At 38.7% G+C, this 24,387-nt stretch overlaps 1 protein-coding gene across 13 annotated transcripts in view; it reads right to left on the bottom strand.

Annotated features, from left to right (window-relative positions):
* LOC115221295 overlaps positions 1–24,387 on the bottom strand; it is a 355,773-nt gene that overhangs the window by 31,280 nt on the left and 300,106 nt on the right. For 12 of the 13 annotated variants that reach the window (XM_029791450.2, XM_036510991.1, XM_036510990.1 and 9 more), the window contains 7 exons: positions 17,466–17,558; positions 16,319–16,441; positions 15,027–15,104; positions 12,672–12,765; positions 6,179–6,277; positions 4,647–4,796; positions 3,770–3,872 (listed from right to left, as the gene is read on the bottom strand). In XM_029791450.2, coding sequence (XP_029647310.1) covers positions 3,770–3,872; positions 4,647–4,796; positions 6,179–6,277; positions 12,672–12,765; positions 15,027–15,104; positions 16,319–16,441; positions 17,466–17,558 — 740 coding nt within the window. The remainder of the gene's footprint in view (positions 1–3,769; positions 3,873–4,646; positions 4,797–6,178; positions 6,278–12,671; positions 12,766–15,026; positions 15,105–16,318; positions 16,442–17,465; positions 17,559–24,387) is intronic. The other variant, XM_029791446.2, reaches the window with a different exon arrangement.

Genomic DNA, 24,387 nt, shown 5'->3' with positions numbered 1-24,387 from the left:
CAACATATATATATATATATTATATATATATATATATATATATATATATATATATATATATATTAAGTGTAGGAAAAAATGGAGCTGAACGAAGATTTAACAAAATTCCTTTATATTATTTTCTACATATGTTTCGAAGGCTGCAAAGTCCCTAATTCGGATTGAATAACGAGCCCATGCTTTTTCTGTTGTGATTTTTGCTACCCAGGTATCGGTTATCATTTGAATTATCTGTAATAAGATAATTCATTTATCTACTTCAATAATAATATATATATATATATCTAATGAAGGATAAAATTTTTTTCGAAAAAAATATATTCCTTTTCAAAAAAAAATTTTATCAATGGCCAGCATATCAAAAAATACCTTTAAAGGTTAAATTTATAAATAATTCATAATTAAGGGCAAACGAAAAAATTTTTTGGCATATCTGGCATTAGAAATTTTTTCGTTTGCCCTTAATTATGAATTATTTATATATATATATATATTGTGGAGGCGTGTGGTCTAGTGGTTAGGGTGTTAGACTCGTGATCATAAGATTGTGATTTTGATTCCTGGACTGGACAACACATTGTGTTCTTGAGCCTAACATCATTTCATGTTGCTCCAGTCCACTCAACTGGCAAAAATGAGTAATCCTACAATGGATTGGGGTCCCATCCAGGTGGGGAATATATACGCCACTGAATCCAGGAAACCAGCCCTTATGAGCCCAGCATGGCTTGAGAAGGAAATATTTATTTGTTAATTTTATATATATATATATATATATATACACATAATTAAGAGATCAGCAAAGGTTGCTTCACCACATACCGAAATTTAGAAATAGCAGTCAAAACTACTAATTCTTCTACTACAATATATCTCCACAGACAGTAATGTATATATATATATATATATATAAAGGAAATGAAGAAAATGCTGACAAAATAATTTAAGTAAAGGAGAGTGTATTTAATTAGGTGAAAGTTCTTTTTACCGGTTGCGCATTTGTTATGCTTATCAAAAGATATATTTTTAAGAGAGATAGAGTTCCTTTCTGATAGATTTTTTCTCAGACAAGAGAATATATCTTTTGATAAGCATAACAAATGCGCAACCAGTAAAAAGAACTTTCACCTAATTAAATACACTCTCCTTTACTTAAATTATTTTGTCAGCATTTTCTTCATTTCCTTTTTTTATATATCACAACTCGTGTTCCACATCTCCTTTTTTAATATATATATATAATATATATATATATATATAATATATATATATATATTATATATATATATATCAGATTAGACTGGAGCCTGGTGCAGCCTTCTGGCTTCCCAGAACCCCGGTCGAACCGTCCAACCCATGCTAGCATGGAGAACGGACGTTAAACGACGATGATGATGATATATATATATATATATATGTCTCACTGCATGGCCCTTGAGCAGGTGTCTTCTGCTATCGCCTCAGGCTGACCAAAACTTTGTGAGTGGATTTGGGAGATGGAAACTGAAAGAAGCTTGTTGTATATACAGATGTAGATATATATATATTTATATATATATATATAAAAAGATAGATAGATATAGATATATATATATCTGTGTGTCTATGTCTAGTGTTTGTCCTCACTACCACTACTTGACAACTAGTACAGGTGTGTTTACGTCACTGAATCTTTGCGGTTCAGCAAAAGAGACCTATAGAATAAGTACCAAGTTTAAAAAAAAAAAAAGAAGTACTGGGGTTGAGTCATTCGACTAAAAATCCTTCAAGATGGTGCCCCAGTATGGCTGCAGTCTAATGGCTGAAACAAGTAAAAGATAAATTATATATATATACACACACATACATATAAAATAATAAATACGCCCTTTTTAAAGCCTAGCCAGGCCCATGGGCCTGGTTTCTATGGTGTATGTGTTCCCCAACTGGACAGGACACCAGTCCATCGCAGCGTTACTCCTTTTTGCCAGCTGAGTGGACTGGAGCAACGTGAAATGAAGTGTTTTGCTCAAGAACACAACGCGTCGCCCGGTCCAGGAATCGAAACCACAATCTTACGATCATGATGCTGACACCCTAACCACTAAGCCACACACATAGATAGATAGATAGATAGATAGATAGATAGATAGATAGATAGACAGATAGATAGACAGATAGATAGACAGATGGATAGACAGATGGATAGACAGATAGATAGGTAGATAGATAGATAGATAGACAGATAGATAGACAGATAGACAGATGGATAGACAGATGGATAGACAGATAGATAGGTAGACAGACAGACAGACAGACAGACAGACAGACAGACAGACAGATAGATAGACAGACAGAGAGAATTGTGAATGTGCATGGTTTAGTGGTTTGTGTGTTGGACTTATAACTGCAAGGCCATGGTTTCGACTCCTTGTTGGTGCAGCACGTTGTTTCCTAGAGCAAAGTACTTCAACTCACTCCAGCATTTCAATTCAGCCAGCAGATGGCACAAAGAGTGCCAGCTTGATTGCTTGTGCAGTTCTCTCCTCCTGCAGTTGTCACAACTTCCAAAGGGTCAAAGTAGGACGGTCGTGAGGGCATCGACATAAATACCCCAAACATGTGGTAGAAGTGTGGCACAAGCTACCGAGTCACATTCGCTTGTGAATGACTGACAGCTAAGTTTACACATGGTTGTACATGTGTAGACATTCTGGTCTTTTGTTGCTGTTTGTCTTGTCTCCTCTCATTACCACACCACACTCACGCACATGGAACAGGCCAACCCTTTCCCCACACATGCACACAGAACAGTCCAACACTCCACATACACACACAGAACAGTCCAACGCTCCACATACACACACAGAACAGTCCAACACTCCACATACACACACAGAACAGTCCAACACTCCACATACACACACAGAACAGTCCAACACTCCACATACACACACAGAACAGTCCAACACTCCACATACACACATAGAACAGTCCAACGCTCCACATACACACACAGAACAGTCCAACGCTCCACATACACACACAGAACAGTCCAACACTCCACATACACACACAGAACAGTCCAACACTCCACATACACACACAGAACAGTCCAACGCTCCACATACACACACAGAACAGTCCAACACTCCACATACACACACAGAACAGTCCAACACTCCACATACACACACAGAACAGTCCAACACTCCACATACACACACAGAACAGTCCAACACTCCACATACACACACAGAACAGTCCAACGCTCCACATACACACACAGAACAGTCCAACACTCCACATACACACATAGAACAGTCCATCTCCCCTACATACACACACATGGAACAGTCCAACATTCTCCACCAACACATGGAACAGTCCAATACCACCCCCACACACGTATGGAACACTCCAATACCACCTCCACATACATAGAACAGTTCAAAACCACGCATATACATATGGAACAGTCCAACACAATCCCCACACATGGAACAGCCCAGTACCATCTATACACATATAGAACAGTCAAATATCACCCCCACATATGGAACAGTCAAATATCACCCCCAGATATGGAACAGTCCAACACCACTCCCACATGGAACAATCCAACATGTCTAGTAAACATGAAATGAGAAAACTATCAATGGCAGACCAGTTGTTACACACTTGTTACAGAATACAGTGACAGGTAAGAAGTGGGCTTCTGTCCCATCTGGTGTTACTGTAGAGAAAGGGGTATAGGGGTGGGGGTAGCAAAAGTGGGAGATAATCTTACCTGAGTTTTTGAATGTTTGAATTAATCCCAGATAAGCGATAGATGCCATCAATAATCCCTTGTTTCTCAATCACTTCAGCACAACACTTCAAAACCAACGGAACTGGAACATAAAATAATAATAATAATAAGGAAATTATTGTATACAGTGCTCAGGTGTACCACAACTTGTCAAAAAGTGTGTATAAAGCATATGCAGTAATGTACAAATGTCTGGGAAGTGAACAGTGCATGAGTCAGATACATGCTTGTGTGTGTATGGAGGGGAGAAAATCAGGTGTAGTGTTGGCGAATCTCAGGAAGCATGGAAGTTTTGAAGGATGCAGTGCTCCGACAACTAACAACTGATGCCGGCATGAGGGTGAGAAATTAGATATTAATTTAATTAACATTGATTTCAGACCAGTGGTCTAGCATAAAAAAACTGAAGGTTCAGTAGAATTGTATTATATATATATATATATTAGAGGGAAACCACTATGTGGACACCCATATGCTAGAAATTGTGTGGACGTCCTAGTATGCAGTCCTACAAATTATATTCACCTTGGACAGTCGTACCGATGATCTACGGCCAATTACGTAAGTAAGATTATGTAATTTGTTGATAGTGAAACATGTATACGAATAATCTATATTTCTATTACCTTTTCTTTTGTCTTGCTCGATTACGTTTGGTTGTTTTGCTAAATTTTTCTTGAGAATATTTCTTTGTGGTGAGACCGTAGCAGATCTATTTCTAGCATATGGGTGTCCACATAGTGGTTTCCCTCTTATATATATATATGACAAAAAGAGAGGGGGAAAAAAGAGAGAGGGGGGAGCAGTGTGTATTTTAGGATGAGGAGAGAAAGAAAGAAAATAAAAAACTGCTCACCATCATGGCCTGAGTTGAGTAGATGTTCGCCGAGATCACAGCCGAACACTCGCTCTTTCACAATGCCAGAACGTTTCAGTTGGTTCCGGGCTGGTCGAGTGAAGAAGAAACGTTGTAGGAAGCTGATGAAGTTGCTGTGTTTGCGTAGGACTGTTGGAAGGAGAATGGGAAAACATGAGACTCTTAGACTGGAACGTTTAATGGCAAAGAACAGGCTTGACGACACAGCAATGGAAGAGGCTTAATGTGAAAGACTAGGAGAAAATAAACAAATATCTATATTACAGACACACATTCATACACGCATACACATGAAGTATGTGTGTGTGTATATATATATATATATATATATATATATATATATATATATATATATATCAATAATTAAGGGTAAAATCAATTAGTCATTAATTAATTTCACCAAGTAGTGTTCAGTATGTAAAAGGACCATTCAAGGCATATTCAAAATATTACTTTATATAATTAAGGGCTCAGTAAAATAATTTACTTTGCCACATACTGAAATTTTTAGAAATAGCAGCTAAAAAAAATTTTTTTTCTTTAGCCATTTCTACTACTTTAAGAAGAATCTCCCTGAAAGTGCTTACTCAAAAATAATTCACGTAGATATGGAGGGAAAACAACAAAATATCACATGTACAAAGATTCTTAAAGTAGTAGAAATGGCTAAAGAAAAAAATTTTTTTTTTTGGCTGCTATTTCTAAAAATTTCAGTATGTGGCAAAGTAAATTATTTTACTGAGCCCTTAATTATATAAAGTTATATATATATATATATATAAATACACACATATACATAATACATATAATACACACACATACTATACACACAGCATATATTATGTATATATAACACAAAGTTTATATACAATATATGTATTATATATATACATACATAAACATATAGTGCACACACATACGCACATGTATACATACAAATATATATATATTAAATATATATACATAACACAGATATTACATATGTTTATATACATAATATATTACATATATATAATATACATATATATATATATATATATACACATACGATACCAGATGCATTACATCTATATCAGCTTCAGTAAAAAATATGAAAAAATCTTAAATCTAATACTGCCAGAAAATTTACAGCAACAACTCTCTTACAAATATAATGTATATATAACACAAAGTTTATATACAATATAATTATATATACAATACAATATACTTATATGCACACACGTAGGTTCATTTGCATATGCAGATACTCTCTCTTGCGCACATGCAAATGCACACACGCACATACATACATACATACGTCAGTGCATTGGATTATAGAAACAATCTTATGACTAAAGCCAGAAGGGACGACATCTTAAATTCTGAAAACATGTGTTGCAGTGTTGCAGCACACTGCGTTTTGATTGTATTACGTTGACACAGCGCAGATGACGATGCTGCGAGAGACAGCAGCAGAGCGACTGTACACTTGTGCTGGTTAAGAATGCTTCAAAGACGGTACAACGTGCCTGTGTTAGTTGAGCTGCTCGTGGCTGTGGTTGAAGCTGTTGTCATTGAGCCTGCTGCCCCTTCGTTCCATGTGTTGCCCCGTTTCACCGGCCCGGATGCTGCAGGAAAGTATAATAGTCACATCACATCTAAAACCTCATACGTACGTCAAATGTGTAACATCATATCACACAGCAACAGCTAACATCGTTAAACATAGGACAAAATCACAAGCAGCCTCTATCTGGAATCCTCTGATATATTCCACACTCGGCTACTACACATATAGACTTGTACCTTTCATGAGGTACCACACACGCACAGACACAGACAAACACAGACATGGAACAATTGTCTGAGTGTGTTGTTAAGTCCTCTCTTGAGAGATAAAAAACTACCAAGGCATCACAATTATTTCAATGACTATAACAGGAGTCATAAAAGGGAGACAGGGTATATATTACAGGGTATATGTGGATAGGGTGATACAGTCAGATCATAGACAAGTGATGGGGTTCATGTCATGTGATAGGAATAATATCATACAGTGTGAGAGGGATCATAAAAATGTGACAGGAGTAATATCATACAGTGTGAGACACATCATAAAATATGACAGGCGCAACAATATCATACAGTGTGACCACATTTAATGGAAGTGTGAAAGTAAAAATTTTAAAAAATCTGTTGTCAATTTTTCTGGTTTGCTAAAGTAATTCCAGAACTTTACATTGGAATGTTTCAGAAGGTTATTTTAGCCAGAGTAACGTACAACACCTCTATAGTGTACACTATATCATTGCATGTTGCAACACATCACATTAGTGCATGCCATCACTGTCTTTAGAGTAGGGTGGTTAAGCCACCCAGCTGCATACCTATTACTGACCATTGCTCTATCCAGGGGAACATTCACTTCTCGTTTACTTCATGTTGACACTTTGTAAAGCTCTATAGGCCCATGAAACAGGACAACTGGTTGACACCAACAGGTCAAAGGTGAAGCCTAGTTCTTATTTTATTGGAGGCAATTTCCGTAGAATGGGAATAAAATAAAATTTCAGGACAACTGAGATAACGAGATGAAAGTTGGAAACTACTCTTTAATTAAAAACATAATCCTTGGTATGGAATGACAAGCTCTGATATGGAGTTGTGTGAAAAATGGTGAGGCATCAGGGGCATTGGTGTAGAAGGAGGCATATTGATGTGGACTGGTGAAGAATGGCCTGATGAGAAATGTTGTGAAATGAGGCTTCAGAGCATCTCTTATTTCTGCAACCATAGAGATGAAGGTCGATCATCTGATTTACCCCAACCCCTGATTGATATTCATTTCATTGGGTTTTGGTGTCTTCAACAATTCTCTCTCTTCTTTTCTCTGGCCAATACAGGTTCATATAACCATTCTCTACTGCTCTACAACTATTTGCCTACAACTGGGATGGTTCATTTATGTTGCAGTAAGGCTAGAAAAGATTATTTTCATATACTAAGGGCTTCACTGGACTCGGGTTAAGTGACTTGATTGGACGGTTTTTGCTGCTCAATGAAAGGATCCTCTTAGGAATTCAGTAGAGAACTATACAGAAATGATGAGTAGATTGCAAATAACGGTGACCCTTTTGCCTCAGAAAGGCTCCATAAAGGACTAAATAGATTCTTTAGAAGTTTTCATCTATCACTTTCAGCACTATCTGAAAAAAGGTAAAATTTCCTAAAGGCATTCTTGATCTAACTTGTCATTTGCAATTTTTTGTTACCATAAACCAAACAAAAACTTACACTACATACAGAAACTATTTAATCCTCTGAGACCAATTATAGATAATCTCGTTAGAAATATTTTACTTAGAATAGCTAAATTGTCAGCCAATGAACAAATATTTAATGAGAATGCCGAACACCACAATGAGGCAGAGAAAAGAAGTGGATTCAATGATGAAATTAAATACATTCCTTGTAAAGAACAAGAAAACCATATCAAAAAGATCAACACTGCCAAAAAACTAAGGAACATTAGTAAGAACACCATCACAGACCAATTCAAACTAATATACCTAATACTAAATTTTTAACTATGAGTGATCCAAAAGACCATGGAAATGTAATAACTATTGGGTTGAAGAATAATTCATGAGTGTTTTTTCCAAATTTAAAAATGCAAGCATAAATAAAACGCATTGGCAAAATGCTTTATATTATTTAAAAGAGGACGTTTTGCTCTACAAGACAGTATGTTTTGATTTTTTAATTTTATTGATTTTTGTTGTATTTTCCGATCATTAAAATGGAATGTCAAGTGGACAAAACCGAGCATTTTTGACACCATTTGCCTTTTGCATTTAACTGAGGTATTAAGGCTGCTGAAGCTACTCATGAGATTTGTGCTGTGTATGGAGGAGGAGCAATGCCTCAGAGTACCACCCACTGTTGGTTTTCACACTTCAAAAATGGGAATTTTGACCTCAAGGACACATACACACACACAAATATATATACATACATACATACATATATATATATATATATATATATATATATATATATACAATTTTTTTTATTAGTAGGAGAAATAGCGATCAATTTGGCTGCTATTTCTAATATTTTCGGTATGTGGTTTTGAGCAACTTGTTGCAATTAACCCTTTATTATATATATATATATATATAATATATATATATATAGTCAATTCAAATAGATAAAAAATTTGAAAACAACGTTCATGAATTATTCCTCAAGTCAACAGATAAGAAAATAATATTACTTAGAAGCCCCTGTAATGATCAAAGTGGATGGCCAACGTAATAAAAGCTGCTCAGAAACTGATGCAAACATCACAGGGAACAAATAACAATTACAAATAGAGGAAGCCCGAAAGCTGAGTGTAGAGAAAAAAACCAAATGTAATCTAGTTAAGACCAATAACTATATTCATATCCAAAAATGGAAGAAACATCACCCCAAAAACAACACTTGATAATAAAATTTAAAAAAACGTGTTAGGTAAGTGATAAAAGAATATTTACTTAAAAAAAACTCCATTAGTTCTAACCTAACTATGAGGTTATACATAAACCTCTAGAGGGCTGTAACGTGACAAATTCTAAAAGACAGATAACCACAGGTACAACTAACTATAAGAAAATCAAGGAAGAAATATAACCTGGTACAATGCTCCTTACACAATAAATGTGCAGGCTAATATATCTAAGGTTTTCTTCAAAACACTAAGCAAAATCTTTCTTCCTAACTAAATATTACAGCATTTTCAATTAATTTACAGTAAGATTCTCATTCTCAACAATATCCAAGTGGGAAGATAACTTGACTATTTTAACATCACAAAAATTAACCAATACACCAAGCACAATCCTTGTACTACGTAAAAACTAAGTCTCCCTCATCTAATACAGCAAACCTAAAAGCAGATAGAAATACACAATCTATGACAAAAGAACTCAAAGACTGTAGTCTGAGTAAAATGGAGATAAAAATGGGGAAGTAACAAGTTCTAACTCAAGCTATCTAAAAACAGAGAAACTGGTGAAATAATCTTTACTATTAACGAGCCCTAAAATTAAGAAAGCTAACACCATACCTTTCCATATTGAAACACCTGATATTTCCGATAGTAAAAAATAATACTACAGGTAATTAACACTAGAAGTAAATGCAGTCATAGTAGTAGTAGTAGTAGTAGTAGTGAAAATAAACAACGAAGAACAAATAACCTAATTAACAGCAGGAAAAATTAACAGAAGAACAATTCAAATTTATCGAAATCTCTATAAATCTCAGCATATAACTCCCACCCCAACCTGAAGCTGTTCTACAGTTTCAGCCAATCATTGATCCCTTAAAGGGAAATGCCTCTTACATAATGTAATATACAAATGTACATACTGGCAAGGAAATTTATATAGGAAATTTATATACCAAATCCCTCTCAAAGTTGCTATTATATGCATAGACATACATTTAGCAACAAATTATAACGCAAGACAACCTCACTAGTGAAAGCTATAACAAATTTAAAATGTAAGGGTACTAAATGAAAACTACAATGGAAAATCAAGGCTACTGTCCCTGCATACGCATGGAATAAAAACGAATGCAGGTTTTGTATAATAAAAGTGCTTCAAATTGTTTTAGCTGGTGATGGGTTACTTGGGTTTCAAGCAGAAATAACGTGCTGCCATTTACTGAACTGCTGTCACAATGCTTTACAGAAGGTTCAAAATGTTGGGTAGTGGAAAGTATATGCAATGTGGGTATTTTGCAATCAATACCTAATTTAAAGGAGAGAAGGGTGGAAGTCTGTTCTCATTTCTGGAAACATTTGAAGCTAACAAAGACTCAGCTTATTTTATGTCTGAGCTAGTGACAAGAGATGAAATGTGAGCCATATTTTTATGATCCAGAAATGAAGGTTTAGTCTATGGAATAGCATCACATCACTTTTCCAAGGCTTAAGCAGTCAAAAGCTTGTGATCAGCAAAAGTAATGAGGTTTTTTTTTTTAGAGCGACAAGGACATAATTCTCTTTGATTTTCTGGAATGTGGATGTGCCACAAATAGCAAGTAGTACATTGTGACACCCAGAAAGCTTGGAGAAGCCATTAGAAAGAAGAGACTACACAAGAATTGGAAATTGATCCACATTCACCATGACACATTTTTGGCAATGAATCCAGTAACTGTCAAATTGGGCAGGTCAGTGATCTTCCATCCACTGTGCAATCCAGATCTGGCACACCCCCCGAGAGAAAATTGCTGTGAAGATGTAGGTAGAAGAGTGCACATCTGAACTTTTTTTTTAAAGAGGATTTAAGAGTTGGGTCCAACAATGGCAGAATGCATTGTTTGTGATAGAGACTATGTTGAGTGATACCTTTGTATAGAGGAAGGAGTTACTATACCAAATATGGGCAATTGGAATGACCTATGTCAGTTAATAGAATCTATGACTAGCTTTGCATTACTTTTGGTTCAAACCTGTGTGTGTGTGTGTATTTGTCAGTGCCTCCTTGCCTTGGATTCATGTCATAGTCGTAAACGAATGCCCCTGACATGCAAGCAGTGTCCATTAACAATCTTCAATGAAAACATGTCTGGTCACGAGGAACATTATCTTATTTGGAAACAAGCAAGGGTTGGTGACAGGAAGGGCATCCAGCGGGAGAAAATCCATCTCAACAAATTCTGTCTGACCCATGCAAGCATGGCAAAGTGGACGTTAAACAATGACGATGAATATGTGTGTGTGTGTGTGTGTGTGTGTGTGTGTGTGCGTGCGTGCAGGCATGACCGTATGGTTCAGAATTTCACATAGCAACCATGTGACTTAATGTTTAGTCTTGTAGTGCGACACTTTGGGTAAGTGGTTCCTACTATAGCTTCAAGCTGACCAAGTTCTTGTGAATGGATTTGAATGACAGAAACTGACAGAAGTCCATTATGTGTGTGTGTGTGTGTGTGAGTGTGCGCACGTGTGTGTGTACGTGTGTGCATGTGTGTACACATACACACACAATTATTTATAAGGGACTATCAATCTGGGCAAAATACTTCATAAGCTCTCTGTTAGTACACCAGGTTAACAATATTCTTCAGATTAGTAAAGAACTCTACGTATTCTTATAGAAGAGTCTGAGGTTACAGTTCATCATGCTGGTGTGTTTACGTCCCTGTCACTTAGCAGTTCGGCAAAAGAGACCGATAGAATAAGTACTGGGCTTATAAAAAGAATAAGTCCCGGGGTCGATTTGCTCGACTAAAAGGCGGTGCTCCAGCATGGCCACAGTCAAATGACTGAAACGAGTAAAAGAGTAAAACACGCATACAAATCGTGTGTGTACATACATGCATGCGTGTGTGTGTGCGTGCGGAAGCATGTATGTATTGGTGTGTATGAAAGTGTGAGTGAGTGCCGACTGACAAGAATAGATTAGTGATGCAGGTAGAGATGTGGAAACTTTATCAGGTGAAGCTGGATTAGGAGGTGGGCGGGCGGGTAGGTGGGCGGGCGGGTGGGTGGAAGGGAGAAGGGGGCGTGTGTATAACATTAAAACAAACAAACAAACAATTAAAAATAATCCAATAAACAAACAGCTGTATTGTTAATGGCAAGAACAACAACAACAACAACATTACTAATAAATATAACCATAATAATAATAACGATGATGATGATAATATTAATAACAACAACAATAACAATCTTTTAATAATAATGATAATAATAATAATAATAATAATACCAAGAATGATAATACTAATAACAAAGCAGAATTTATCAAAACAGCACACACACACACACACACACAAAAGGAAACTAAAACTATTCTCGAGAGAGGAGTTACAGTGAAAAGATGATAAAAAAAAAAGCAAATATAAATGTGTGTGTGTATGCATATGTGTGTGTGTTCGTGTGTGTGTGTGAGAGAGAGAGAGAGAAAGCGTGTGAGAGTGACGTCAATGGCGCTAACAGAAGCTGCGGCTTCTACTTACAAGGTTTCCTAATTGGTGGTGGTATTCTGGAAGCCATAGACTGTGGAACTTTATCCCGGATCACCTCAACACATTCACTGGGGAAAAAACCAACCTGAAACACATTGTACGAGAAAATATCAGCATTAATTTTATATGCATATGTGTGTGCTTGTGCACGTGCGAGCATATACATATATATACACACACCAACAGACATGTAAATTATTTATATATATATATCATCATCATCATCATCATCGTTTAGCGTCCGTTTTCCATGCTAGCATGGGTTGGACAGTTCTACTGGGGTCTGTGAAGCCAGAAGGCTTCATCAGGCCCATATATATATATATATATATATATACATACACACACACACACAGACATGTAAATTATGTATAGAGAGATACACACATATATATATATATATATATGCATACACACACACACTCAAATATGTACATACATATTCTCATCATTTAACATTCATATTTCATGCTGACATGGGTTGGACAGTTTGACAGAATCCGATGTATCCATGAGGCAGCGAACTGGCAGAAACGTTAGCACGCTGGGCAAAAATGCGTAGCCGTATTTCGTCTGCCATTACATTCTGAGTTCAAATTCCGCCGAGGTCGACTCTGCCTTTCATCCTTTCGGGGTCAATAAATTAAGTACCAGTTACGCACTGGGGTTGAAGTAATCGACCTAATCCCTTTGTCTGTCCTTGTTTGTCCCCTCTATGTTTAGCCCCTTGTGGGCAATAAAGTATTGAGAATCTGATGTATCCAAGGACTGCCATTAAATTCCAACATTTATTTTGGAAAGGTTTTTACAGCCAGACGCCCTTCCAAAGACCAACCCCTTTATAGTGTGGACTGGTTGATTTTTATCATGCCACTTGCACTATTGAGGTGGCCATGCAGTTTGCATGACTATGTGCCTGGGGGAAGGCATGTGTGTGTGTGTGTGTGTGAGGAATGGTAAGGAACGGTGAGAATGCTTCACATCTCAGTTATTTCTATAACCATGGAAATGAAAGCCAGTCACCTGATCCCTCATTGATATTCAAAATAAGTGTGATACAGATGACACAGATAACTTAAGGAGATGAGATTTTAAACTTTAACTTCTTCATCCACAAAGAGGTTTGGCATCGAAAGTTGGCTATAAAAACGATCCTAATCAAGCTGTTATGCAGGTAAAAAGGCAGATAAATACAGGTAAGCTTAACCCTTTTGTTACTAACCCGACTCAGGCCCTGTGGTAAAATGTCTTGTTTTCATAAGTTTTGAATTAAAATCTTCCACCAAATCTTAGCCACAATTTATGTTCCTAACACTAGCTTAATGATAACTAAGTTATTTTACTAAATTCTTTGTTATATTTAAAGTAATTGAAAGAAACACAGAGCATCACAAAATAAATACAGTAACAAAAGGGTTAAAGCATGTGTTTACAAGGAATACAACTATACAGATTACAGAATACTCTATAATCTGTAGTCCATGTAAATACATGCTTTAAACCCACCTATCTTTACCTGACTTTCTATATTTTACATAGAGAGAGAGACAGATTTTAAATTATAAATTAAAAACAATTTTTGTAATGTGAACATTATTGATCACACATACACAGCAAATGTATTTTATTTATTTGCCAAATTTGCAGTGGAATAGCATTTGGGATTGCTTCCTGCACAATGCTGAGTGTCAAAGAACACCTCAGTGCCATAAACCAGCCAAGGCAATCCACCCTGGGTTCAATCCGAGAGTGGTAGAATACATCATCATCATCATCATCATCATTTAGTGTCCGCTTTCCATGCTGGCATGGGTTGGACGGTTCAACTGGGGTCTGTGAAACCAGAAGGCTGCATCAGGCCCAGTCTGATCTGGCAATGTTTCTACGGCTGGATGCCCTTCCTAACGCCAACCATTCCGTGAGTGTAGTGGGTGCTTTTTACGTGCCACCCGCACAGGTGCCAGACGGAGCTGGCAAACGGCCACGAATGGATGGTGCTTTTACGTGCCACCGGCACGGGGGCCAGGTGAGGCTGGCAACGGACACGAACGGATGGTGCTTTTTACGTGCCACCGGCACGAGTCCAGATAAAATCATAATTGACTGATCCTCCTATATTTTCTTTTACCCAAAGCCAGGAACTTTTCAGCACCCTACTTCTCCATACATACAAACAAGGTTGTATAGACATACACACACATATATATATCAGATATTTGATACAGGAAAGTGTCCTCAACCAGCTATCCTATGGTAATGGCTGTTTCAGGAACACTCTTGCAAATATATAAGTTTGCACACTTAGTCAACCAACTTCAAAGACAGAAAAAAATGTTGCATATTTACCTCAAAGCCACGTTTTCCCCTCCACCAAATGGTGTCCTCGGGGGGTGGTTTGTCTATCACAGATACAATATCCCCAACCTGTAAATGAGAAAATGTATGAAAGTAGTAGAGGTTAGTCAAAGTGGGCAGAGGTCAGTCATGGGGAGCCAAGGTCAGTTGAGGTGGGTGGAGGTCAGCAGAGGTGAGCTGAGGTGGGTAGAAGTTGGCCAAGGCAGGTAGAGGTTAGTCAAAGTGGACAGAAGTCAGTCATGGGCAGCCAAGGCCAGTCAAGGCAGACAGAGGTCAGTTGAGGTGGGTGGAGGTCAGCAGAGGTGAGCTGAGGTGGGTAGAAGTTGGCCAAGGCAGGTAGAGGTTAGTCAAAGTGGACAGAGGTCAGTCATGGGCAGCCAAGGCCAGTCAAGGCAGACAGAGGTCAGTTGAGGTGGGTGGAGGTCAGCAGAGGTCAGCTGAGGTGGGTAGAGGTTGGCAGAGGTGGGTAGAAGTTGGCCAAGGCAGGCAGAGGTAGGTCAAAGTAGGCAGAGGTCAGGGTCAGTTGAAATGGACAAAGGTCAAACAGGGCAGAGGTTGGTCTAAGTGAGCAGAGGTCTATCAAGATCAAATGGTCAAAACAATATGCTTCAACAGCAACAAAAAAAAAAGGCAAACTATAAATAGGAACTACTCCTCCCCTACCACCACCACCCTCTACATCAACCTCACAAGAGATCTTTTTTGTGTCTGAGACTCCAAAGTAAATAAAATCCTAATTACAGAACGCTTGCTCCTACAATTACACCATGGAAACAGTACCACCACCACCACCACCACCACCACCACTGACACCATGAACATTACCACTACAAGCACTACAATTACCATCACCATCAAAGATCACCACTAGAACCACCACCACCACCACCACCACCATTGCCACCACAGTTGCCAAGACACTACAAGAATCACTGCTGTCACTCCACCACCACCACCACCACTACTGCCATCATTGCGCCCACCCCATTTACATTCCCCTTTTCTTCATCTCACAAAACACTGAACCTGCTGGTCACAAGCTCAGCTTATACAAAGAACACCCAATATTGTTAAAAGGTAGCATCTTACAAAAGAAGGTGTCTCCATTCTGTTGCTCAACTTGCTAAACGTAATAGCCAATTCCGTGTGAAACTTTTGAAAAATGTAGACCAACGTAAAAAACAGTACCGTTGCGAGTGGAATGTCTTTTGTCAGGGGGCTACTCTATCAGGGCAAACCCGAGTTTAAACAATAACAACAAAAAAGAAAATGAACCCACTGACCTCTAGTGAAATTTCATCTGCAGCCTGTGCATTGTAACGACGAATTGCGTGTGCAGCAGCAATAGCAGGTGTGTTGATTCCAGAATCATCCACAGCAAGCAGACGATTTCCGCGATTGTCCATCTGCAATAGAAGAAGGGGGAACAGTAAATAACACATGGAGTACTTAATAATTACACACACATGCACAGGACTGTTTTTTAATGTTATTTGACTACTGGATATAGTGATCCAGCATCAAAATCAACAGGATATTCAACTGGCAGCTGATGAGGGAAATCCCTTTGTTCTATAAAGTGTGTTTATCTTTCTCTGTTTGAATTGTTTCTCATGCTTATGACAGTGTTGCTGCTGCAGATGATTACTTGTCATTGGTGTAGTGTGAATTAGGGGTTAGATAAGTGATTTATATTTAAGTTAGACTATTTTTTTTACAAAGAGCATTCACTTATAGAGAATTGCTAATTAAAACAAACATAAACTAGAAATTTGTTGTAATGATTACACTAATTTGCATGTCATATGTTTGTCAGATATAAATATAATATACTGAAATTATTGTCTACAGTGCTCAGGTGCACCACAACTTGTCAAAAGTGCATATAAAGCATATGCAGTAATGTACAAATGTCTGGGAAGCAAACAGTGTATGAGCCTGATACATGCTTGCGTGTGTATGGAGGGGAGAAAATCAGGTGTAGTGTTGGTGAATCTCAGGAAGCATGGAAGTTTTGAAGGATGCAGTGCTCCGACAACTAACAACTGATGCCGGCAGTTTGTTCCATGCTTCAGCAACTCTCAGCGTGAAAAAATGTTTCCTGAAGTCATGGGAGCTGAGCTGTTTTCTGACTTTGTAAACATGTCCATGAGTGTTAGACAGGTGGAGTTTGGAATTTGAAAATTAAGTAATTCATAATTAATCATGTACAGCTCAGTGTGTACAATGGGAATATCAAAGACAAATTTAAAATGGTTAAACTAGTTTTAAGACCTTTTGCAAGGAGAATTTCAAGTGTGAATACATCTTGTTATTTAGTTACAACCAATGAAAGAACTTTGATGCCAGTCATGTGACAAGTTGTGTGTGGAGTTAGAGAATAAAGTGAGACATTATTATTATTATTATTATTATTATTATTATTCTTACCTCGAGCCAGTTGAGTATGGAGCCGCAGTAGATCATACTTCCAGCAATGGATGAGAACCGTTTCAGATATTTCTGCAGCAGTTCTTGCATCTCCTGAAGGACACACAGACAGACAAAAGTGTGAGAGAAAGAGAGGTGGAAAAGGGTGACATTTAACAACAAATAAAAACTTCTATTTTTTTTTACAACCACCAAACTGGCCCTCGTGCCGGCGGCACGTAAAAGCACCCACTACACTCTCGGAGTGGTTGGCATTAGGAAAGGCATCCAGCTGTAGAAACTCTGCCAGATTGGAGTCTGGTTCGCCAGACCTCAGTCAAATTGTCCAACCCATGCCAGCATGGAAAGCGGACGTTAAATGATGATGATAATGATGATAAGCTCACTTCTTTTGATGCAGTTTCCTCAAGCATGAGGAAAATATGAATGCCACAACATCACATAGCACTTCCCTTCCCTGTAACTCAGTCTTCATGCTTACATCAAGAGATGGATATGAATTAATACTGCATCTTCTTCCTAGTTACTCAAATGTGCCAGTCCAGTTGATTGAACATAATAGAGCAAGTGTGGATTGGTTGCTTTTGTAGACAGCGTTTTAGTAGTGTGTGTGGTCATGTGATACTGGCTTTTGTAGTGTGGTGTGGTGGTAGTGAAGCATTATACCACCACAGGCGGTGAGCTGGCAGAAACGTTAGCACGCTGGGTGAAATGCTTAGCAGTATTTCGTCTACCGTTACATTCTGAGTTCGAATTTCGCCGAGGTCAACTTTGCCTTTCATCCTTTCGGGGTCGATAAATTAAGTACCAGTTACACACTGGGGTTGATGTTATCGACTTAATCCCTTCGTCTGTCCTTGTTTGTTCCTTCTATGTTTAGCCCCTTGTGGATAATAAAGAAATAGGTATTTCATCTGCCGTTACGTTCTGAGTTCAAATTCCGCCGAGGTCGACTTTGCCTTTTATCCTTTCGGGGTCGATAAATTAAGTACCAGTTACACACTGGGGTTGATGTAATCGACTTAATACCTTTGTCTGTCCTTGTTTGTTCCTTCTATGTTTAGCCCCTTGTGGGTAATAAAGAAATAGGTATAATATGCATTATGCTGTATGGTAGTGTGATGATACGAATGAAATTATGCTGCTTTTTATCCCTAACACATCTACAATCAAAGACGTTCCAACCTCGACCATCCCATCTTTTATTCAGACACAGTGGATATAACTTTATCTAACACCATGTAACAGAGCTGGCTGACAATACAACATGATGAAGTCATGCTGAAATTCCTTCATAACTTGTTTTCTTCGGTAGAATGTTTTACTTTTACTGACTGGGTGCCAACAGGACACACCTCTTCCTCCCAGCAACATTTACACCCACACAGAGACACACACACATACATACTGTATTTTCTGGTATACAAGTCAACATAGTATATGGTGTAAGCATGCAGTGTAAATAAACATCATCACTATCTTTCCAAATCCTGCTGAATTTTATATGTACTTGTTTAGGTCCTTTAAAAATTATCTAGGTGCATAAAGTTGACCTGTCATTTTTTTGTCTGGAAATTTTGGCCTGAAAAATTTGACTTGGATACCAAAACTTACAGTACATACTCTCTCTCTCTCTCTCTTTTACTTGTTTCAGTCATTTGACTGCGGCCATGCTGGACCACCGCCTTTAGTCGAGGAAATCGACCCCGGGACTTATTCTTTGTAAGCCCAGTACTTATTCTATCGGTCTCTTTTGCCGAACCGCTAAGTTACGGGGACGTAAACACACCAGCATCGGTTGTCAAGCAATGCTAGGGAGACAAACACAGACACACAAACACACACACACATACATATATATATATACATATATACGACAGGCTTCTTTCAGTTTCCGTCTACCAAATCCACTCACAAGGCATTGGTCGGCCCGGGGCTATAGCAGAAGACACTTGCCCAAGGTGCCACGCAGTGGGACTGAACCCAGAACCATGTGGTTGGTAAGCAAGCTACTTACCACACAGCCACTCCTGCGCCTATACACACAATTTCCCACTTTTTCTCATTTCCAGACCAGCTGCAGCAACATGCTTTCCTCTCTGCTACATAACTATATTTTCAGTCTCCCCGCTGGCATGGAACATAGGGAAACCAGATACCCAGGGAGGCGAAACACCCAGTCAATCTATCAGATAAAGCTCTAATATCCCACATCCAGAAGATAGGGGTCCATCACAACCATTGGCCCATTGTCTTCACTATCCCTGCACCCTACTAAAAAAACTGGGAGAGGGGGGAAGGGTTGTTTTTAAATGAAAATATGTCATATTAAGTATGTCAGTTTAATTAACTGAAACCATAGCAACAAATCTGAAGTATCATTTCATGTGTGTAGGTGTGTCTGTGTGTAGGTGTATGTTTGTAAGTGTGTGTGTGTGTGTATGTGTGTAGGTGTATGTTTGTAAGTGTGTGTGTGTGTGTGTAGGTGTATGTTTGTGTGTGTGTGTGTGTGTGTGTGTAGGTGTATGTTTGTAAGTGTGTGTGTGTGTGTGTAGGTGTATGTTTGTAAGTGTGTGTATGTGTGTGTGTGTAGGTGTATGTTTGTAAGTGTGTGTGTGTAGATGTATGTGTAAGAGAAAGTATGTGTAGGTGTGTGTTTGTAAGTGTGTGTGTGTGTGTAGGTGTATGTTTGTAAGTGTGTGTGTGTGTGTGTGTGTAGGTGTATATTTGTAAGTGTGTGTGTGTGTGTGTATGTGTGTAGGTGTATGTTTGTAAGTGTGTGTGTAGATGTATGTGTAAGAGAAAGTGTATAAGTGCTTCTGGATCTAGTCTTATCCCCCTACCATCACCAACTGATGGCATTTATTAAGAACAGGAAGCAATAACCATGACAACATCAATACGGGGCGTCGTCCAATTAGGGAGCTTGTATGATATCAAGTCGTCCCATCTCTAATTAATTAAAAGGAGATGTGACGAGACTAAGAAACAGCTCAGTTGTAATTTGACCTCAAACGGGACATCTTTCATCTTTGGGGCAAATTTGGCCATTTTCCTTCTTCACACACACACACATACATACACACACATCACATGCACACATATACATTACAGACACAAACACACACACATTATAGACATAATCACATCAGACATAACACACAAACACATCATACATAACACGAACACATCAGACGTAATACACACACATCAGACATAACATATACACACACCACAGGCACAAATATTGCACCACACAGCAGTAATAGTGAACCCATAAGAATTTCCTTTTACAGGTTCATTATTCCTGTTAGATATAGCAACCAAACCTCCCTCAAATCTCACCCTACAATCATATACATAAACACACACACACACACATGTCTATAGTGTTTGACAAGAGCTGACATATTTACTCTCTTTACTCTTTTACTTGTTTCAGTCATTTGACCGTGGCCATGCTGGAGCACCGCCTTTAGTCGAGCAACTCGATCCCGGGACTTATTCTTTTGTAAGCCCAGTACTTATTCTATCGGTCTCTTTTGCAGAACCGCTAGGTGACGGGGACGTAAACACACCAGCATCGGTTGTCAAGCAATGCTAGGGGGACAAACACACACACACATATATATATTTACGACAGGTTTCTTTCAGTTTCCGTCTACCAAATCCACTCGCAAGGCATAAACACACCAGCATCGGTTGTCAAGCAATGCTAGGGGGACAAACACAGACACACAAACACACACGCACATATACATATATACGACAGGCTTCTTTCAGTTTTCGTCTACCAAATCCACTCACAAGGCTTTGGTCGGCCCAAGGCTATAGTAGAAGACACTTGCCCAAGGTGCCACGCAGTGGGACTGAACCCAGAACCATGTGGTTGGTAGACAAGCTACTTACCACACAGCCACTCCTATGGATACACAATGATGAGATCCTTGTCTGATGATGGTGAAGAAGGCAGTAATTTTCTGATTCTAAAATCTAAATCAGTTGGTTAATTAAAGTGATGGGCTATTGACCAGCATGTTAAGAGTTCAAACCTAGCATTTCAGATGTCCCCCAACATCACCACCACCATAATCTATCACTGCCACTCCCTCTTCCTCCTCCATCTATTTCAAGTCAGTTATTTTGTTGTGGGGACATTGATGATGATGGCAGTCTCTTCATGTCTGAAGATCTTGCGTAAGAGAGCATCACACCCACAAGTGTTTTAGGCTTTTCTTAGTAGGCGCAGGAGTGGCTGTGTGGTAAGTAGCTTGTTTACCAACCACATGGTTCCGGGTTCAGTCCCACTGCGTGGCACCTTGGGCAAGTGTCTTCTACTATAGCCTCGGGCCGACCAAAGCCTTGTGAGTGGATTTGGTAGACGGAAACTGAAAGAAGCCCGTCATATATATGTATATATATATGTGTGTGTGTGTGTGTGTGTGTGTGTTTGTCCCCCAAGCATTGCTTGACAACCGATGTTGGTGTGTTTATGTCCCTGTTACTTAGCGGTTCGGCAAAAAAGACCGATAGAATAAGTACTGGGCTTACAAAAAGAATAAGTCCCGGGGTCGAGTTGCTCGATTAAAGGCGGTGCTCCAGCATGGCCGCAGTCAAATGACTGAAACAAGTAAAAGAGTCTGAACCCTTCTGATACCAACCCGCCTGAAACTGCCTCAGGTTCAATGACGTAAACTTACTGTTTTAAAGGGGTCTGAATTATAAGCTCCCATAAAAATTTTATGCTAATTTGATCCAGACCCCAGCTTAACAATGAGAAAGTTATTTTATTAAACTTTCCATTATTTTAGAAATCAATGGAAACTAAGGCTGCATAGGTTAACAGAAATAAGGTAACAAAAGGATCAAAGCGAGTCGAGTCGGTCAGCAGAATCCAATCCCAATCTTTAGATTTGGAAGATAGATAATATAGTTATCTGGTGATCAGCAAGCTGTAGATTTTACATTGGAGTGGCCTCCTCCTAAGTGGATTGTCTTACAGGAGTGGAGAGCACCACCTCTACCTTGGAGTTTGCAGGAGAATGTCAAAGAAGGCACTGGACCATCTAAGGACTGCTCCTTCATTTGCTGTTGAGGTTGACTCCCTTATTTTTTTTCCTTTCCCAAGGCACTCACAACTGCAGTCTCTCTCAATCACCAATGTTTACAAAAATTGGTCCAAACATCCTCCTGGCCTTATTTCATCCTTCCTTACTGGGGCCCACCACAAACCTTCAATCTTTCCACAACAGAACTACATACCCACTAGACCTCCCCCATCACCTATTTCCATCCAGAACATGAATCACACTAACATCACCCATCTTAGAATTTCCTAACCACTCACTTGTCACCCTATGTAATGACCAAGTAAAAGTTGTTGGTCAGTTGATACAGTCAACACTTTTCACTTGCAGTGGCTTTGAAATGAACCCATTGAAATGAACTGTTTTTACCCTCATGAAGTCAAACTACAGTTGGGAGATGTCCAGGGGAAAAGTTAAGCAATCCAGTTAAAGACTGTCACCAAAGGGTGACAGGCGCAGGAGTGGCTGTGTGGTAAGTAGCTTGCTTACCAACCAAATGGTTCTGGATTCAGTCCCACTGTGTGGCACCTTGTGAGTGGATTTGGTAGACGGAAACTGAAAGAAGCCTGTCGTATATATATGTGTGTGTGTGTGTGTGTGTTTGTCTCCCCAACATCGCCTGACAACCGATGCTGGTGTGTTTACGCCCCCGTAACTTAGCGGTTCGGCAAAAGAGATCCGATAGAATAAGTATTAGGCTTACAAAGAATAAGTCCTGGGGTCGATTTGCTCGACTAAAGGTGGTGCTCCAGCATGGCCGCAGTCAAATGACTGAAACAAGTAAAAGAGAGTAAAGAGTATAGGGTATTTTGGTGTCTTTAGTGAGGTTTCTTTGTTGTTAGGGTATAAATTTGATACTCCCTTTCTCACATACATTTATTCTGAAGATGTGGACCAGAACATTTTAAACCTGGACATCGACCACATCAATGTTACTGGTCTGAGAGGTACTGACCACCAGATGTTGGAGACACCACTTCTAAATAACTTACATAAACACATTACCAGTGTGGTAGCACAAATGAATCCAAAAGACTATCTTTAGCTGTAGGGCAGTGCTAGTAATAAAGTGAGGGCTATAATGGTCCTGTATCTGTCCCCACCCATACTCTCAATAATGACAGTTGTCAGGAATTGAGTTTTCTTCAGTGTACTTCATATTATGTCCTTAAGCAAGACATACTACTCTATTTGTCCACAGATTAAATATAAATACATAGTTTATAGGTGAAGGAATGGTAGAACATTGGTTCAAGGCGGCGAGCTGGCGGAAACGTTAGCACGCCAGGTGAAATGCTTAGCATTATTTTGTCTACCGTTATGTTCTGAGTTCAAATTCCACCAAGGTCAACTTTGCTTTTCATCCTTTCGGGGTCGATTAAATAAGTACCAGTTATGCACTGAAATCGATGTAATCGACTTAATCTCTTTGTCTGTCCTTGTTTGTCCCCTCTATGTTTGGCCCCCTGTGGGCAATAAAGAAATAAGGACATTGGTACCAAGTTAACTTTGGACAGAAAACATCATTCTGCTGACCCCAACAAATCTAAAGGATTACATTCCGTCAATCTTACACTAAAGAAATCCTTCAACAAGGCACAACAATCTAATCTGAAAAATTGCAGACCAAAGTATGGAATATAAGAAATAATGCTTTAGAAGGGGATACTGAAAAGTTCCTGACTTTGGGCAAGAGAAAATATAGAAGGATCAATTAATTATGATCTTATTCAACATATCCCCGTCTTGGACTCACACACTTGCGGCAACAGTCCTTCAGTTTTTCTAAGCTCTGTAAAAGAACTTCAGGCCCTACATGATACCCTTAAAGCTAG

The sequence above is a fragment of the Octopus sinensis genome, linkage group LG18 (genome assembly GCF_006345805.1).
Source record: "Octopus sinensis linkage group LG18, ASM634580v1, whole genome shotgun sequence".
Classification (NCBI taxonomy): Eukaryota; Metazoa; Mollusca; class Cephalopoda; order Octopoda; family Octopodidae; genus Octopus; species Octopus sinensis.
This window is presented reverse-complemented; position numbering and strand designations above follow the sequence as displayed.